Source organism: Electrona antarctica, assembly GCF_951216825.1.
Source record: "Electrona antarctica genome assembly, chromosome: 20".
Lineage (NCBI taxonomy): Eukaryota > Metazoa > Chordata > Actinopteri > Myctophiformes > Myctophidae > Electrona > Electrona antarctica.
The window spans coordinates 23,667,951-23,687,959 of NC_136801.1; the positions used below are offsets into that span (position 1 = coordinate 23,667,951).

General features: G+C 39.7%; 3 protein-coding genes across 3 annotated transcripts in view; 2 read left to right on the forward strand and 1 right to left on the reverse strand.

The window, feature by feature from the left end:
- Window positions 1-525: 525 nt before the first annotated feature.
- Window positions 526-4,345, forward strand: lsm5 (LSM5 homolog, U6 small nuclear RNA and mRNA degradation associated). The gene is made up of 5 exons (XM_079489089.1): window positions 526-654; window positions 2,322-2,417; window positions 3,464-3,491; window positions 3,586-3,658; window positions 4,099-4,345. The coding sequence occupies exons 1-5, from the start codon at window positions 606-608 to the stop codon at window positions 4,129-4,131; spliced, it is 279 nt and encodes a 92-aa protein (XP_079345215.1). The 5' UTR covers window positions 526-605; the 3' UTR covers window positions 4,132-4,345.
- A 196-nt stretch (window positions 4,346-4,541) lies between these two features.
- Window positions 4,542-10,508, reverse strand: psme2 (proteasome activator subunit 2). Its single transcript, XM_079489088.1, has 12 exons — window positions 10,410-10,508; window positions 9,945-10,029; window positions 9,362-9,394; window positions 9,195-9,257; window positions 8,412-8,498; window positions 7,707-7,752; window positions 7,118-7,215; window positions 6,488-6,556; window positions 6,238-6,305; window positions 5,985-6,039; window positions 5,812-5,898; window positions 4,542-4,799 (listed from the first exon to the last, which is right to left on the reverse strand). Exons 2-12 carry the CDS (start codon window positions 9,990-9,992, stop codon window positions 4,719-4,721), a joined length of 735 nt encoding a protein of 244 aa, XP_079345214.1. The 5' UTR covers window positions 9,993-10,029; window positions 10,410-10,508; the 3' UTR covers window positions 4,542-4,718.
- A 298-nt stretch (window positions 10,509-10,806) lies between these two features.
- LOC306913583 (E3 ubiquitin-protein ligase RNF31-like) overlaps window positions 10,807-20,009 on the forward strand; it is a 29,762-nt gene continuing 20,559 nt past the window's right edge. Inside the window, exons 1-4 of the mRNA XM_079490339.1 lie at window positions 10,807-11,039; window positions 13,270-13,471; window positions 14,404-14,550; window positions 18,799-18,954. Of these exons, the coding sequence (XP_079346465.1) occupies window positions 13,271-13,471; window positions 14,404-14,550; window positions 18,799-18,954 (504 nt within the window). The 5' untranslated portion in view covers window positions 10,807-11,039; window position 13,270. The remainder of the gene's footprint in view (window positions 11,040-13,269; window positions 13,472-14,403; window positions 14,551-18,798; window positions 18,955-20,009) is intronic.

Sequence of the window (20,009 nt, forward strand, 5' to 3'; positions counted from 1 at the left end):
CCCTCACTTCACATGGGTGTGATTTTTAACTTAACTAAAGGTATCAATACTGCAATATAGAAATAGGCTGGAATTCTAAATGTAGTTGAGTGAAAGTGTAGGCTATAGGTGGCTGCGTTACTACTTTCCTATCGGGCTCATTAGCCGAATGGTAACATACGCTGCTTACTGATACGAGGTTCTGGGTTTGCCTCCCGGCTGGCGCTACATAAGTACAAAAGTGTTGGCATCAAAATGTACTTAAACTACCAAGTAGGCCTACTCATTATGTGGAATGTCTAATTTCCAGTTTTCAAATTACATAAAAGTATTTTGAAAATATTAATTTTCAAATGGCCAAAATATAGGCCTTATACAGTATACACATGTACAGGCCTTTTACAGTCTATGGTACAGGCCTACAATTCTACTTCTACCCGGGTTGAAGTGGTTACTCATGTATATTAATGCAAATGTTGTCCAGCAGGGGGAGTGGTTCTACCAGGCTACTAAAATGATACATATGGCATCGATCGATGTGTGTATGTTTGATTGGTCTGGCCTGACTGCCGGCATTCTTCAATCAATCGATTGATCTAGTCTGTTATTCAGAAACCTGAACCAACATGGCGTCGACAGCACCACCAACAAATCCTTCACAGTTGCTCCCACTGGGTTCGTAATAGACGCATGTATTGTTTATATATTAATATTTTAGCATTAAACTCGTGACTAGTCGGCATGGATTGAACGGTGGTTGTATTTGGAGGACAGCAGGATGTTGTGTAGAGATGTAGCGTTCAGCATTTTAGCGTCCCGCTCTGTCCACCATGTTCATGATGCACACGTTTTTATTAAACTTGTTCGTGACTAGCAGGACCCCCAATTAAGCTTTTGATTGATTGACTGAAGTATTTATTAAGAGTTTGCAGAAATACAGTACATTTTCATTCAAGCACAACTCTATACAAAAACTGTTAACTGAGTGGACGACACCATAAAGCATTACACTTGTTTACAAGAGGGTCCACCGTTTTCAGTTCATCATAATATTTAGAGACGTACAAATATACACTTCAAGGTCAAATTAAATTGTATTTGGCCTTAAGGCGGTTAAACTGAGTTATACTAATATCTCATTTCGCTGGGGACCCCCTGGAACCCCCTCTGACCCTATGTGTATGATGGGGTGAAAAGAGTACACAGGAATGTGTAGACTATTCTGAGTAAGTCTCTTCAAGAGAGTAAAAGCAGGCGTCATTGGGATAGATGGAAAACTTCTCTGTAAGTGTTACCTTTCAAAAGTACGTGTACAACACTTAATGAAAGTAAAATCAAATGACTGATTGTAGGGAAAAACTAAATCCATTCTCTTTGGATCGAATAGTAATCTCAGCAAGGCGTCTTCTCAGTTAAAAGTGGGTGACATTATTATCACAAGAAAAGACTAAATTACCTACCTAGGTTCCATCCTGGAGACAAATCTTTCCTGTGATAAAATGGCTACCAATGTAATAAAAAGGCCAACAGAATCTTCTCACTGGTCAGCAAAAATACTTTGAAGACCCTAACAGGAGCCCTCATTTCTTTGACTATTCATGCACCTCATGGTATCACAGCACCTCACATTTCCTAGTAAAACAAGGCTCAAGACATCCCAAAACCAACTAGTCAGGTTTCTACTTGGCCCAACTCCCAGAACCCACCTCACCCCCGCTCATTTTGATAGGTTGGAATGGCTTAGTGTTGACGACTCGCTACACCTCTAAGATACATGTACCTGTCACAAATACTTCCTTAATGTCAACGAAGACCATGATCACAAGTTCACAACACCAGATGGAGTTCAACAAACCATGTTCAACCCAGATTCGGCTCCAACAAGGGGTTAAATTAATTCACTCCCTACCAACGGGTTAAGAAATGTGAATCCTTAGACTCCTTCAAAACCGCTCTCAAAGAGCACTTAAGGGCACTTAACATTCAACTTGTCATCATGTACTTCAGTGGTTCTCAATCTCAACCAGTGGTCCCCAGCTAAATGATGGAATGTTGGTAACCAAATGGACCTTTTATTTATTTTAACTCGTAAAATTAGACCATTGTTTCATTTTACGATCTCAAGAGTAAAATTATTGTTAAATATCTACATAGTCACGGAAGCATGGAATTGTGGACAAAACATTCTTTAGTTGTGTGTCTGAGAGGCAGAATCTCGTCAAATGGTGGTCCGTGCGTGGCTCAAATGCTGAATAAATAATGGGCTGTGGTATAAAAGGGTTGAAAACCACTGATCAATGCACCATCAGTTAATTAACCCTTCATCTCAATCTATTTTTCAGAGCTTGTGGACAAATGCATCGGCTCTCGTATTCACATCGTCATGAAGACGGACAAAGAAATCGTGGGCACTCTGTTGGGTTTCGATGACTTTGTCAGTATCCTTTTTTCAGATTCTGGTGGTCTATTGATTTTACACGATGCAGCAGCATCATTGTGCAAACTAAGCCCAGTCCCCACCAATGATTCACATTAGGCCTGTCACAATTATTACATAAAATGTCTAATTTCAGTTATTTCAGAGATAATCACAGTTATTTGTGCATAATCGTCTCGTCATAATCTTTTTTTCTATGTTGGATTTTCAAAAGTAGTTGAAATAGCAGAGAGATACAAGCTCAAAACGTCACGTTGTGATGCGTTTTGAGCTTGTAGATCGGCTATTTCCACTATTCACAAAGTATAAATGTATGCGATTCATCCAAGTCATTTGTCGTATCTGCCCATTGCACCTTTTGTTTACGAAGCCTAAAAGCCAAACAGAATTCATATTTTTATTCATGTGTTCCAATGCTCAAAGCCAAAAACTCAATTAAATCGTTAATCACAATTATTTGTGTGACAATTATTCGTCAAGCTAAATTTGTAATCGTGACAGCCCTAAATGCAAGACCTGCAACAGAGTCCCAAAACGGCACTGACGGTTTTGTCTTGTCTACCTCATGGACCTTTGCGGATTATACCAGTGTCAGTCCTTTTTTATGTAGATTACGTGGTTGACACAGTCACACACATTATGGATGTTAATCCCATGTACAACGCCCTGATTTTAGTCTTGTTCACCTTTATACCTTTATCTCAAGTTTGTGTAAATATGTAGATTTTCTTATTTTGTTGATCTCTTTCCCCCCCCTTCCCTTTTTCTTCTGTGGAAAAAGCAACACGATAGGAACTATGCACAAAAACACATTTCACCCACTCTTAAGGTACCCACACACCGAGCACGTTTTTCGGATTTTTAGCTGCGTTTCTCCATCGGTTTTCAATCGGTGTGCAACCACCTTTACTCTGTGAATCTGACAATAAAGCTGATTCTTCTTCTGACAAATGAGTGTGGACTGGGCCTTAGTACTGCACTGAATGGAGTGGTTTGGACTTTGTAGAGACATTTCTTTGAGTTGAATTCCATAACTTATTATCTCAGACATGGTCCTTGAGGATGTGACAGAATTGTAAGTATGCATCTGGTTGCATTAAGTCACATTTTGTAAATTTAACTAACTATATATAGTATCTGTAACTTTTCTTCTCGAACTTGCGTTTTAGTGAACTCACGCCAGAAGGAAGGAGGATAACTAAATTGGATCAGATTCTACTTAACGGCAATAACATCACCATGGTATACAATTTTTCATTCGGCTTGTTTTTACTTGTTTGTATTCAATGAGTATCAGAAATGTATTCTGTGGAAACCCAGGTGTAAATTGATATAGTAAACTTTATAGTAAGTTTGGTAACCACTTAATTCCTATTTTCAAAAATCGTGAAATTAGCCGATCTACAAGCTCACACGGTGTCACAATGTGACTTGTGAGGTTGTAGATCAGGTCTACAACAGAAATGTTTGCAAATGACGTACAGCAGGTAACCAAACCATATGCTGTCTCTTAGCGATTTCGCTTGTCTCATGCTTCCATTTAGAAATGCATTTTGAAACATATTTTTGTATTTAAACAGTCCACTCCAAACGGCAGATAATGCTATTGAGCTCTGTGATATAATTGTGTGATAAAGTTCAAATTAGGAATGAAATGCAATGTATGTTTGTCCTTTCTTTAGCTCATACCTGGTGGAGAAGGTCCTGAGGTATAGAGGAGCAGCAGCAGAGGGCGCTGTGCTCATGTTTTGTTTTCTGTTGTGGATATGTCTCATTCCTTACTTTGTTCTACCTTGACTTTTTATTTGTGGTGTTTGAACAGAAATGACTTTTCTATCAGGTTTGCTAATTGAGCATTTGTGTTAATTGTACGTGTAAACCACATTATGAGAGACTGCTTTTTGTTAAGAATAAAATCACAAAGATTGACACAGCCTTACAGACCGCTTCTTTCAAACAGATTTGTTTTCCATTGTATCACATGTAAACAATATTATACAATTAATGATATTCTATCATTTTATATTTGCTCCCAATTACTGACACAATATACACTTATACAGCACAAGCTGACAGCTGCAGCCTGCATGCGTTTGCAACGACAGAATATACTTGACTCCATGTGTTGTTTGGATGTGTTTATTGTCTTAACAGATGTGATTTGAAAGGAGAAAAGTGTTTTAAGACACTGGTTTGAGAAAAAGGGTCGACTGCCTGGCGTGTTAGCTGTGACTTGCTTAGTTACTAGTTGGAAGGTTAATCTGTCATAGTTTTACTAAGAGGTCAAAGAGGATCTAGTGGTTCAGTACATGGGGGACTTCTCTTCTCCTTTCGGATTGGTCACCTTTTCGAGATTCTTGTTGATGATGTCATAAAGCTCCGCCTAGCAAATTAATCAGAACACAAGGTTAAAGTGATAAGTTAGTTTTTGGCTAACATGGCATTTTCAGTACTTCTGTTGGCTGATAGACTTACAGAGTGACTCAAATGATTCCACAAAATAAGCCTCAATTCAGAGTAATACTACTGTGCTACAAGCAGACAATAGAACAAGGGTTAGAGCCACTGATTCATGGATGGAAGAGGCAGAAAAATATAATTGGAACATGGTTATTTTTGTTCATAATGATCCTCAAAGATGGATATATGGGGGCGAGTATGTAACAATATATACCTCCCCGTTTGGCCTTTCCCCCCCTTTAAGGCTATTTCGATAGTAATCATTGTTATGTCTCTTTAATAAACAGAAAATACATTTTCAGGATAAATGAGTAAAATTAGATGTGATGAAATGAGTAGACAGAATTAGAACTGGCACACTACAGTAAAACTGAAAGTTGACTAATGGGTTCTTCTCGTTTGACTGGATAAAATGATTAGCCCAAACTGAAAATTAATGTTCTGTTTATTAACGTCGAGGAGAGACGGGGAAGACCCCCTACCAAAAGTCCATGTACCTCCTTTAAGCCCTGGCCTATAGAGCGTCGCAGTCCCGCCCCCTACCTTTTAAGCCTTGTACAAAGCCAACTCGAGTTGTGACAAATCATGACAACAAACACAATTTTTCGGGCCAAACAAATAATTAGAAAGAAGAAAACTTTTTTTTGTTGTTTTTCTTCTTTGAAATTATTTGTTTGCTCCAAAATATTGTTTTTGTTGTCATGATTTGTCACGACTCGAGTTAGGTTTGTACGAGTACGACGCTTATAAGGTCTTTAAATAAATACTTTTTGAAATGTCTATGGGAAAAATGCATTGGGAATTATTTCCTGGGCCTGGCGTCGTCATGAAAGGGGGGGACTACGACGCTCTATATACTTTATTGTACAACAAGCTCAAGATCAGCTATATTCACCCATCAAATGTCAACGCGATTACAAAAAGTCTTAACTTACATAGAAGCCGCGGATGTCTAAGATGATCACCCTCATCTCACAGTAGATATTCACATCCTTGTCATGAACGAGTGAACGATAGTCCATCTGGAAGAAAGCAGATCACAAGCGTTGCATTAAGCTGTGTTGAATGTGTGTTACATTTTGGTAGATACAGAGTCTCCATGTCTTACCACATGAGTTTCTTTGCACGCTTTGGCAACAGCATCTCCTCTCTCTAAGAAGTACCTGAGCAAGAAATAAAGGGATAAGACAATTATATTGTCTTTCAAAAAATATCAACAATAGGCCATCTACGATCAGAATGCAATGCATCACATTACATGTGTATTATTTATAGCTTGTAGCCAATCTATAAAAATAAATAAAATGGCTACAGTACATACTATAGAATTGCTGGAATTAAACCACTGTTCTGAAGCCTACTTGTTTATGTTGACCTGAAAGCCATCCACCTTCGTCTTCACAGCAGTGATCCTCTCCAAGATCTTCTCCTGTGCTCAGTCAGAATAAAATCATATGTTAACTGCATCAGACGTCTTGACCGAAGTTGTCAGTCATTAAGTGAAAGACAATAAGGTTCATGTTCATACAAAGAAAAAAATATATGTGTATATATATATATATATATCTCCACTGTATGGAGTCAATAAGCCTAACATCTCTTGAACGTTACCTGGATAGCAACACCAAAGTCATTTCCATCTTCTATCTTTGGGATCAGGTGCTGAATCCAGCATGACACCTAAAATAACATTTATTAGGAACATTATTGATCCACAAGCAGGGTACAGCGGATTAAAATACCATTATTAATGTTCTAGCCCAAGATTTAGACTCTCGTAGTGTTTATTTCAAGTGATATCGTCAGAATCGTAAGAAACCTTGGGCTAGCCTATTACTAAATATTGGGCTATTAATGTTCCATTATACATTTTCAGTCATGTGTATCATTGGATGTCATATGCAGCAACAGACAAAGGAATATAATAATTAGCACCAGATGGCAAATGTTCATAAAAATACAGTAGGCTAAAAGTGACATTGTGATACTTTGTGATATGACAGTGTTGCTCACAAGTCACAAAATAACATATTTTCAAAGCAACAAAAAGATCTGACACAGATTCAGCATGCAGTGTTCAAATCTAACCACATGATGTCGCTGCAATATCAGTAAAATACTCCCCGTGCAGGGCTTAAAATCCCAACAGCCTTGATTACTTTTAAAGAATAAGATTGGATTGTTTTTAAAGTATTTTAAAGGCCTTTAATTAATCACTGTTCATTTAGACTTCTTACGTACAGTGATGATGGCCTCTCTTAGTGCAGCGATCTCTGGTTTTACTCTGTCCAGCAACTTCACAATATTGTCATTCCCCTTGATGAAGCCACATTTAGGAGCTGAGAAACAGAGAGGATAAATTTAGTTGTTGGAAAGAAACCAGCTGTTCAAACACTTTTCACCTTTCTGACTTAGTGAAATTATTTTTCCATACAGTGTACGAGTACGTGTTTCAAGTATTATCATATGGTGTGTGCTACAGATACATGTGGTCTTTGCTATTTGGACTATAAAATTGGGACCACCAGGGGCCCCTGGGTCAGTTTCCGTGTAGTGAGAAGTAACAATCGATTTCTCATGTATAATAACATTTACACAAATTTATCGGAGGAAAAAAGGAGAAAAGAAAAACAGTCCTACAAGGGGGGTGGGGGTCTATATAATCATTTGAAAAGGGGGTAAATGGCCCAATGAATGAACAACCAAACACCAAGCAAGCCAACAATCCCATTTGTAAAAGCAACAGTGTTTAGAGTTTTCTCTGTCTAGTTGTTGCTGTGTAATCAAACTACACCTGACCTCACAGTGACTGAAAACACATGTTTAATACCTTTCTTCTTTTTCTTCCCATCTTCATTTTTGTCTGTCTCCATTTCCTGTCAAGATGACAATCCATGAAAGACTGGTGCTTAATTTATACATTGTTTGAGCTCTAATCTATGCATTTTCAATACATGTTACTATCACATAGCTTCACATAAACAGCCTAAATAAATCTCATGTGCATTTTTCCATGCTGGTTTATTACCAACATGTGTTGTAAATAATTAAATAACAGTAAGTTTATTCTCCGAACCTCGTGATAAGTTGGTTATTTCAACTGACACCTTGAGAATTGACACCTTGACAACAATGCGATTACATTACATACTATTGTCGCCGTCTTGTGGAAACCTTGTAAAACCTCTTGGTAATATTCTTCATTTATAAAACCTGCAGACATACTTTCACTTTAAAATACATTTTGAAAAATGGCTACAAATTTGCAACGTGTGACATTGCGACACTGCTATTTTCGCTACGTTTGTGTGTTACTGTAGTAAGATGAAGGGTGAAAAAAATATGCAAGGTTTCTGTCTGACAGCAACAATATGTAATGCAGTTGACGACGTCACATACTGCTGCAGAATATGGGAATATACGTTGGGAAAAAAAATACATTCTGTACATATGAATGGAAACGATTCTGACGATAATACTGATTACTAGGCGATTATGTAATTACGATAGGCATACTGGTGGTATCTAGCCTCACCTCTTCCTCTGGAGTAGGAGGGTCTGGGATGGGGATCTCCAGAGGAACCTGTAGTGATGTCATATCTGTGATACTGAAAGCATCCTCCTGACAGAGGGAAAAAAGAGGGATTGTAGTGATGGGACATGATGAGATGAGGCTTTTCCTAATAATTTAATAGGGGCGGCTGTGGATCAGGGGTAGAGTGGCTGGATGGTAACCGCAAGGTTGCCAGTTCGAACCCCAGAGTTAGTGTCGAGGTGTCCTTGAGCAAGACACTGAACCCCTAATTGCTCCTGATGTGCTGGTTGGTGCCTTGCATGGTTTCCGCTGCCATCGGTGTATGAATGTGCGTGAATGGAATGCACCTATGCATCTATGTAAAGCGTCTTGGATAAAGGCGCTATATAAATGCACCATTTAAAACGACATTTCAGACAAAATAACGTTTTGTACCCTGTAATGTCTGTGTTTTAAGTTAACGAAACACTGAGGATAAACAGACGATCTACAAGCTCACAATGTGTCGCTATAATGATACGTTGTGAGCTTGTAGATCAGCTAGTTTAGTGCAGACTAGAGGGAAATGTAAGGGGGGCTAGCTAGGGGCCCCTGGGCTCAATGAAGTGGTTAACCATAATGCTAGGCAACAGGTTCATTTTGTGTGAACGTATGTAAATGGTATCTACTTTTAGAATGAACATGTCTTGTTCAATGGTAGATATCTACTTCAAGAATGAAAATATTTGAAAGTTCCCTCCGTGTAAAGCTGTATGCAATGAATGAATGTTGAAATTGTTTTACTCTCAGCAGATCATCCAGCAGGACGATCTTCGAGGGGATGTAGGTGGAGAGAAGATTATCTGCCTGCAGGCAGGAGAAGATAAATAGATGCAGTATTTAGCATAATAAAGCCTGTGAATATAATAGGCCCTCTGTTTGTGTCCAATATATTTTTCCAAGGCACAAACCTCTTGATATAGCGACTCGCGGAAGTTGTCCACCTGTAGAAAACAAATAGACACACATGCATTATAAGTCAGTAGTTCTGGGAGGGTTCTGCCAGGGTCCCTGGCACAAAATATGTTCAGATGGCAAATACATAATTTATTAATTTGGGGGTCCTTGACATTAAAAAGTATGAGAACCACTGGTAGGTAGGCTATAAGTGAGTAAAGTGACACACATCAACATGCATTGCCATGATCATCATCAGATCATTATGTCCCTTATATTATATTATGCAGGGGCTGGGCATGTAATTTGACCTCCTGCTTGTGCTCTAGGAAAGGAAAAGGGGCTTCCCAGTTCCCATAAACCTCCCACATGAGGTGAGTGCTCACTGCTGTTGCTTGCCGAGAACAATATCTCTAGTCTGTCCTGAAGAACATTAGTTTGGCAGCTTGTAGATCAATCTGTCCTTCTCAGCAAGCGACACCGTCGTACTACGAAATAAACAAAGCACCGTGCGTGGGCGTACGTAGCCTACTACCCCACGCAATGCATTTAATGTTTGGTATTATTTTAAACACATTACCAACGACGTGACTTTACCTTCATTGCGTTGTCTTTCCGTATCTTCAACACGGCCGCTTTCGACATGGTTATGAATTAAAGTGGGCTGCCTTTATTTAATAATCTGCATGAATGAAGAGAAATCAAACTTTAGTACCGACGTCGTGTTACGGTGTAGCTGTTTCCTGGTCGTCACATAAATAATAAACTTTCGATTCATTCTAGCAGATAGATTGACAAAATGAATAAAGGACACCTCCTCCCCGGGGCTCCCCTTGTTGTAGGCCTATCTCCTAAAACTTAGGTTATTTCCAGTCCCACCACGAGATCGTATCGATGAAACCAAACAAATGATTGTATAATAATTCTAACAAACACACTATTTTCAAAGTAAATAAATGAACTCGAACGCACATAATAAAGAAGGCAAGAAGCGGTCCATTTGCGAGAATGAACGAGAGTGAGATTTAAGTTAAAAATGACCAAATATACATTTAAAATTACCTCATAAAATGTCAACACACAAACTGCACGACGATAGCGTGGCGTTACGTCACCTTAACTCCTCCTTTCACGTCCACTTGGCAACATTTGGTGTTGCCATGTCCGCTTGTTATAAGCGACGTTCGAGGGTATGTATATATGTATATATGTATGTATGTATATATATATATATATATATATATATATATATATATATATATATATATATATATATATATATATATATATATATATATATATATATAAATATTAAAACATTTCCTTTTTGGGACATTATTTTCAAATATCTGGTGAATATTAGATTGAACTTGCCAATTTGTGGAGTGGCTTCTTTTGGGCTTGTTTTCATATAGACTTGGTCCCTTATTTCTGTCGCCAAATCTGGCAACATTGTAGCCGTACAACTGGAGTCAGGGAGTTCCGTGTTCAAAGCTGGATGGATGTGTGCTTCAGTTAAAAGTTACCATTGTGTATCATCTCACCTGTGTGTTGTTGACAACATCAGAACATTATGGATTGGAACGTAAACACACCGTAAACATGATGAAGGCACAGCTTGTAACGGCGGTGGTGTAACAACACAGTGAAGTGAAAGCTTGAAGACCAGAGCCTGCATAATAAGCATAACAAGTATGTGTTTCTACTTTGTTGTCGTTGTCTTATGCTTGCTTTAGTATAAAACAATACGGTGTTGTAGTGCGACAGTGTCGCTTATTGTGGCTTTGTAGATCTGTTCTTGATTGTTTGTCGGCCAACGACCGCAGTTATTTATTATGTCGACTCATCATCCGTCAGTGGGTGACAGTGGTGACTCGAGGGTCGAGTTTCGGTTTCAACTTTGGCATTTTTCTAAGTCCACATTAAGAAAGAGAGAGCGGGAGACGAGACTGCCACTTCTAAATTTAATTTGGATTAATATTTGGTTATTGTTTTAGTTATTATTTTTGGACATCACCTTGTTGTTTGTTGAATATTAGGTTCATGCTTACGGTACTTTGCTTTAAGTGCTGCCTCTGATCTTGCACTTGCTACCTGCTAAATGACTGAATGGTTAATCCCCCTTTCATGTTGTTGTAATAACAATGATGAATCTTTATTTGGAGGGGGGGGGGATTTGTATACGGGTCAGTGACGTGACACCCCTAAAAAAGTGTTTTTTAAAAACCTTTAAATAACAGGAATAAAAATCATTTACTTTTGTTCTACTCACTCTCATCTTTATGGAAACATATTTTGTTTTTAGATATTTTATTGGAATCAGAATTTATTCAGCATTTTGTTGTACTTGTGCCTAAAATCATCATATGGTGTGACATGACAATAATTGTTTATAAAATGAAAATGGAGTACACCTTTCTTAAGTTACTCACTTTATCAAAGTCCTTTATCATAACTAACCTGTAATCCACTATAGTTTTGTGAAAATTTCTTAAATCTGTATATTATTTTCGTAATCAACACTCAATGTGAGGCCCATGTTGTCGGTCTTTCAACATATTTTGTATTTATTGTGACACAACTTTCTCTAAAATTACACAAATATTTGTGACTCTTCCTGATACTATTTGCTATGTAATCCATGAACATTAATGGTTTCATCATTAACAAAGGTATGATTTTTTCACTATTTGGAACGTCACACCAAATGATTTAGTGTCACACCGTATGATCATATCTTCATTTCTCAAAGCAAACTGTGTTTTAACCTACCTATTAGTGAGTACTGAACTTTACAGATTGATTAAACAATTACTCAGGAAAAACAGCAACAGGAAAATTGCTTTAACATTGAATAACATGCAAATGACTGAATAAAACAAAATTAAACACATTTTATTGTGGATAGTTGCAGATTTTAGGTGAAGCTGTTTAAAACAAATGTTTAAATGGACAAAAGAAACATGGGTCTTTGTTATTTATTGTTATATCTGTAGGAAAATACAGTTTGCATCATATGGTGTGACAAAAAAGTCATATGGCGTGACAGGCAGACAGTCACACCATTATGATATAGTGTCACACCATATTATGTTTTCTGCACTTAACATAACCTTGAGGCTACTAGCTACACATTAGCATGCTAACAACATGCTAGCTATAACAAAGCAACATAGATTTACATGTAATTATGACCAAAAAATCTAATAACTTTAGCTTTTTTAATGAAAAAGGTGTCACACCCACAGACACTCGGATGAGTCGCATTGGTCAGCGTTCCAACAAGATCGTATTTCATGGAAATGTTAAAATGATAATTCACCACAGACACCTGTCATGCTATTGTAATGCAAGTGCTGAGCAGCCTTACTGAAGAAGGACCTCTCTATCCCAATGGGTGTCCAAACAATTGCCTGTTGAAATTTCCCAAAATGTTGTCACACAATATGATTTTGGTTTGGGGGACAAAATCTTTTTGATCAGAAATTACTGAAAACATTATGCTTGGACTTTGAAAAGATTAGGCTCACAAATAGACATCTATATTATATTTATGGAATTTTTAAAAGAATTTTAGCATTTTTTCCCCTTAGTTTTATTCAAGTTCCTACTTTGAGAAACAGGGCCAGGACAGTCGCACCATATGAGTTTTGCTATGTTTGGTTGAAAATTCTGAAGAAATGAGGAATGAAATGTTTTAATCTTGAGTATGTTCACATGAAGCATAATGTCCTGCACAATATTCAGAAGGTTTTTGACAAATATATTTTGTATTTATACGTGTTTGACACTGAGGACAGCAAAGGACAGCATGTCACGTCACCCACCCATAAATAAATCAATCAGTCAACAACATGCTCTACCCTTGCGTGAAACAGTGTTAAGATGAAAACACCTGAATTGTGTTTCCTTGTGTGGTCAGAATGAGCAGTGAGGTGATGCAGCGCCTGGATGAGGTGAGGAGGAGAGCGGGGTCACAGCTGTCGTCCTCGGGTTCGGCCCAGGACGTGCGGGCCGACGTCCAGCAGATGGCCAACATGGCCCTGTCGCTGTCCGACAAGTACCGACACATCGAAGCAGAGACCATGCTGAGGGACAACGCTATCGGGAGCAACAGACTGGAGGTGAGGCCTTATTGATGCTTACACTGTGTGTGTGTGTGTGTGTGTGTGTGTGTGTGTGTGTGTGTGTGTGTGTGTGTGTGTGTGTGTGTGTGTGTGTGTGTGTGTGTGTGTGTGTGTGTGTGTGTGTGTGTGTGTGTGTGTGTGTGTGTGTGTGTGTGTGTGTGTGTGTGTGTGTGTGTGTGTGTGTGTGTGTGTGTGTGTGTGTGTGTGTGTGTGTGCGCGCGCGCGTGCAGTAGGCTACTTAATCGTGGAGTGGCAGTTGCTCAGTGGCCGGTAGATCGGCCGGATGGGAACTGTGAGGTTCCCAGTTCGATCCCGGGCTCCCCCAGAGTTAGTGTCACATGTTCTTGAGCAAGACGCTGAACCTCAAATTTCTCCTCATGTGCATGGTTTCCTCTGCCGTCGGTGTATGAGTGTGGGAAGGGAGGTCCCTTGTAAGCACTTTGAGTAAGCACTCTGTGCAAAGAAAAGCGCTATAAAAATGCAATTCATTATTATTATTATTATTATTGTAAATCTCATTCAGTTGTATGGGTCCGTGGGATGGCCGCGAATTACACAGACACAGAACTGTCAAACTAAGGTCAGTATGAACAAGCCGAAAGCGAAGTGTAAAGACATTTAATTCCTCAAGTGTCCTGAGTGTAGATGTAACATAAGACTGCTCTCACTCCTTTGACAAAGGGATGTTTGTCTGTCTAGCTCACACTCCTTCCTTCATTCATATAAGATCATCACTTGTCTGTCTTTTCAGCCTTAGGATACAGCACCTGCCGAAAGGAGACCTACTCATGTCTCTCTCTCTCTCTCTCTCTCTCTCTCTCTCTCTCTCTCTGGCCACTGGAACAAGTCATTAAGAAAGAGTACACATATATATTTCTTATGATTAGAGCAGTGACATGAATCATGATTGATGAGTTTTGACTCTCCAGGTCACGGAGTCTCTGAACAAGCTGGTCAAGGCCCTCAGCATCCTGGAGAAGTATGGTTGTAATCTGACCAATCCCAACAGGCCCAGATTCTGGCGCAGCGTCAAGCACAACAACCCAGTCTTCAGGGCATCCGTGGACGCCATCAAGGTGAGGAATGATGCTTTTTCCCCCCTTTTTTATTATTATTATTATTTTTTTACAATACAGGTACAGGAAACTATGAGCAAAGAGATGGAAGGACACGATGCAGGACCTGTGTTGATTTTGTTGACTAAAACTATGACGAAAAATGTTCGTAGACTAAAATGGTAAATGGTATATTGTGCATTTATATAGCGCCTTTATCCAAGGCGCTTTACATAGATTGTGCATTACATTCACACATTCACACACCGATGCCGGAGGCAACCATGCAAGGCACCAACCTGCACATCGGGAGCAATTAGGGGTTCAGTGTCTTGCTCAAGGACACTTTGACACTAACTCTGGGGGAGCCCGGGTTTGAACTATCTGGTTGCTCTACCGCTGAGCCACTGCCGACTACTTTTTCACTGTTAAAAATGATAATAAAAACTAAATAAAAACATAGCTTTGATGACTGGAACTATGACTAAATATACTGACAATGTCGTCAACAAAAATGACTAAAATGGCTAAAATGTTAGGCATGAACTAGTGGAGAAGAGATCCAGTAGAACTAAAAGTAATTTTATGTTTGGTTGCCTTCTGCTGTTGCGCTCTGAAAATAGCAGATCTACAAGCTCACAACGCATCACATGCAACCACGTGTAAAATCAGGCATTACGACTACGACACCATCAAGGGCCGCCAGACTGGAAGGTGAGCATTCTTTCCTGCAGTAGTACATTCTGCTGTAATAGACTTAGGGAGACCCAGTACAACATTTTGCATAGACAACACAGGACGCATGCTGTGTTGTCATGCTGAACATGCTGACATGCTGAACAAGTTTGACCCTTCAAGATCTCCATTATGCTCTAAATGCAAAGACAAAACAGGTACCTATATTCACAGTTTTTGGGACTGTTCGACAATTTCCAAATTCTGGTCCTCTATTTCCAAAGAGATAAATACAATCTTTAAATGTAAAATTGTAAAGAGACCAGGTTTCTTTTTGCTCAGCCTTCCAGAGCGGACCATGTCCCTGAACCCAGCTAAGCAAAGCAAAGCAAAGTTCTTTGTTTACCCAGAGTGAATGGACTAAGCTCGAGATGCTTGTTTACAGCCAGACCCTGCTCATAGAACATTTCATGGTAGGGGTTCAATGCCTTGCTCAAGGGCACTTCAGCGGTGGTAATTTTAACGTGCCGGTCCGGGGATTCGAACTGGCGACATTCCGATAACAAGACCTCTCCGCAAACCGTTCGGCCACCGCTGCCCGCTGCTAACGTTATGCTTCTTCAAAAACACAAGGGAATGCTTGATGTGTCTTGCTATAGCTGATGAAATGTTCTGATTAATTAATGCAAAAATAACCAATGATCCATTTTTATTTTTAATTTTTTTCTTATTTAGTTAATTTTATTTTATTTTTTATTTACTTTATATTGATTTTTTATAATTTTGTCTATGTCTATTGTTTGTCTGTATTTGCTAGCCTGTCTCTTATGTGCTTTATTGTTGAATTGAATGTGATTTATAATTTGTCTGTCTTAAAAACAAAAAAACAAAAGGACACTACAATGTAAGGATGACAAGCACATATGTGACTGTGTGTGTATACTGTAAATCAATGTTCGCTAATAAATAAACATAAAAAACTAAAAAGGGCCGCCAAAATACGTTTTAGTCGCCTAAATCAACTGTAGATTTACTCAACTAATGATTTAATGACATGATATTTACGGTAGTCGACTAAGATTAGACTCAAGGTAAAACATTTCAGATGACTAAAATGTGAAAAATGTGCTGTCATAATCAACACTGTGCAGAACAAGTCTCCAGCTGGAGTCGAACCGGTTCAGCTCGACGGACTATACGGGGCGGCCGAGTCCGTAATTATTACCTTGTACTGAAAGTATGATGACGTTATTGAGAAAATATATTTATCCCCTGATGTACTGCGTGCATCTAATAATTAAATGTCACCATCTCTAATGTAATGTCTTAATAACTATATCTAACCTAATGTCTAAACAGAACCATTTTAACCTAACCATGTGTAACCTAATGCCTATAAACGCAACAACCTTTATCTAACAATTTGCACAATTAATTATATATATATATATTTTTTTATCATTATTATCATCATCATCTGTAATCATTAACTTTCTGAGGAATATATTATTGCCAGAAGGTCTAAAGGTCACTCTGCACATTTATTATCTCAGAGGTTTAAAAGGAGCAGGCAATTACAGGCCTCTGGGGACCCCGTTCTTGAAAATATATAGGGTTTAAATGGTTTACGCCCAATTTTACATTTCATTGTGCAATGGTGGACGGCTGGACGCACTGTGAAAATACGGTGGAAGTTGCATGAATACAACAGAATCAGAATCAGCTTTATTGTCACATCACAGTTTTACACGAGAAGAAAGGGTTTCAGATTCACAGTCAGCACACTCGTAGGGTTTCTCTTAGCTTATTTACAAACGGAACAGCCGTAGGGTCTCTTATCTTATCTACAATACAAGTAAGGGGGTTTAAGATATTTACAAGCTTGTTTCACAAACGGCACAACCGCAGGGTCTCTCTTATCTTATGTACAGGCTGTACAGACGTTCAACCAAGGGGTCTCTTTTTCCACATTATTCCACAAATTACATATAGTACCTGAGATAATGTATATAAGGTGCGTGAGCATAGCAGCCGCTGTTTGCGCATAGTCCGTGGGTGGTTTAAGAAGACCTAAAGTCCAAGTCAACTAGTCCCTGGTATAGAGCGTCGCAGTCCCGCCCCCTTTCATGACGATGCCAGGCCCAGGAAATGATTCCCAATGCATTTTTCCCATAGACAATTCAAAAAGTATTTATTTAAAGACGGTTATGCCGCGGACAAAGCCAACTCGAGTCGTGACAAATCATGACAATAAACACAATATTTTGGACCAAACAAATAAGAAGAAAAACACCAAAAAAAGTGTTGTAACCTGCTGTTTTTTTCTTCTTTCTAATTCTTTGTTCGTCCCAAAAAATTGTGTTTGTTGTCATGATTTGTCACGACAAGAGTTGGCTTTGTACGAGGCTTAAAAGGTCTTTAAATAAATACTTTTTGAAAAGTCTGAGGAAAATGAACGGGGAATCATTTCCTGGGCCCTGGTAGGGGGCGGAACTGCGACGCTCTATAATCCACAGTAGGTTCAGGCCACTGAGCAAGGCATCGCCCGGCATCAGGCCGCTGAGCAAGACTCATGCCATTTCCATGCTTCAGCAATCTGACGGCTGTCGGGTGGAAACTGTTCCTTAGCCTGGGGGTGCTGCTCTTCATACTGCGGTAGGCCCAGCCATGCCCTTCCGTTAGTGTTGTTGTGAGGGGTTTTGAACAGTTTGTGACTCTGTGGTGCTTGTCCTTGATGCACTGGGATTTGGCTACACACCACTTGTTGTGCAAGCGAGCTCGGGGAGCTCGCCTCCCATTATGCGATCCGCCGAATGCACTTTTCTCGGGCAGTACAGTTCCCATACCAGACTGTGACACAGCCTGATAGGATACCTTCAACTGAGCTGTTGCAGCACAACCTGAGGATGTGGTGTCCTATACTCCAAGCTTCTTCAGGCGTTAGAGCTAAGCCCCCAGTAAGGCTATCCAACGTTGAAGCTGCCACTACCTACTGGCGAAATGTAGAATTGCAGCACTTTCATGGAGGTGGACGGACGTTCATGACGTCACGTGCGTAAGCCCGGACCTCAAAATTGAGGTCCGGGGCTAGGCTAGGCTATACTTCCGTTCGCTCGAGCCATTGAGTTATAATTATACTTCCGGCAGTCTTCCGGGTGCTTCAAAACGCCACTGAGCAACTTCCACTGAAATGAATAGCTTGGGGGCAGGGCTAACGCTCCAGTTCGGTCTCTATCCTTTATAGCTCTATGGTTAGAGCCAGTACAGTCGCTGTTGGGCCTTTTTCCTCACGTGTGTGCAAATGTGTTGTGAGCTTGTAGAGAGGCTATTTTTGTTGTTTTTTAAACATTTTGACAATTTTCACGTAATGACATGCTCAAAATACAGTAGTGACGCGAAGTTACCTTGACAGCGGCCACTAATGCTTAAACAAACAGGACAAGATAACAGAAGGATCGGGGTAAATTGTAGAATCAAATGAATAAATGAGGTTTTACAGTATTGAGATATTGTAACATCTTAATTGTTTAGTCCATAAATGGTGCAATATGAAAAGATATGTCGCCCACCACTGGACGTGTGTGTCTGAAACAGGGTGGACGGGCGGTTCTGCATCTGTACGGATACACCAGTCAGCAAATTGACGGCCTCAGCTTTCCCGACGACGTCTCTGACCCTGACGTTCCCAATGTTTCAGCTTTGACCCTAGAGGTCATGACCCTGCGCTCGGAGATGGACATGCTCATTAAGGTGAGAGTTGAGCATCATTGGGTAATGGGTACTGACTAGGGCTGTGAATCTTTGGGTATCCCACGATTCGATTTGATTCTGATTCTTGGGGTCACGATTCGATTCAAAAACGTTAAAAAAAAAATCAAAAGCATTTTTTTCCAGATTCAAAACGATTCTCTATTCAAAATGATTCTCATTTTCAATACCTAAGATTTCATCACAATCTACTCCAGTCTTGAACTGAAGTGACTACAGTAACTTGAAAATGACTGAAGACATGATGTTTACTGTGGTTAGGTTAAGCTTACATTTCATATCACAAACACCATGTAATGAAAACTATTAATTGTAGCAAAAAAATGAAAAATTATGAATCGATTTTGAATCGTTCATAATGGGAATCACGATTCTAATTCGAATCAATTTTTTTGACACCCCTTGTGACCCCTAGTACTGACTTCTTTGGATTGGAAACGCGTATATCGGTAGCTCCCAACAGGGGTTCTTCACACTCAAGGTTGTGCTGCTGTGCTCCATATCAGTGGTTTTCAACTGATTGTGAACCAGGGACCACTACCCTGACTAATAATCAACCACCATAGGGACCACCACCCTGACTAATAATCAACCATGGGGACCACCACCCTGACTAATAATCAACCACCATGGGGACCACTACCCTGACTAATAATCAACCACCATAGGGACCACCACCCTGACTAATAATCAACCATGGGGACCACCACCCTGACTAATAATCAACCACCATGGGGACCACCACCCTGACTAATAATCAACCACCATGGGGACCACCACCCTGACTAATAATCAACCACCATGGGGACCACCACCCTGACTAATAATCAACCACCATGGGGACCACCACCCTGACTAATAATCAACCACCATGGGGACCACCACCCTGACTAATAATCAACCACCATGGGGACCACCACCCTGACTAATAATCAACCACCATGGGGACCACCACCCTGACTAATAATCAACCATGGGGACCACCACCCTGACTAATAATCAACCATGGGGACCACTGTTGTGTTGGGTTAACCCAT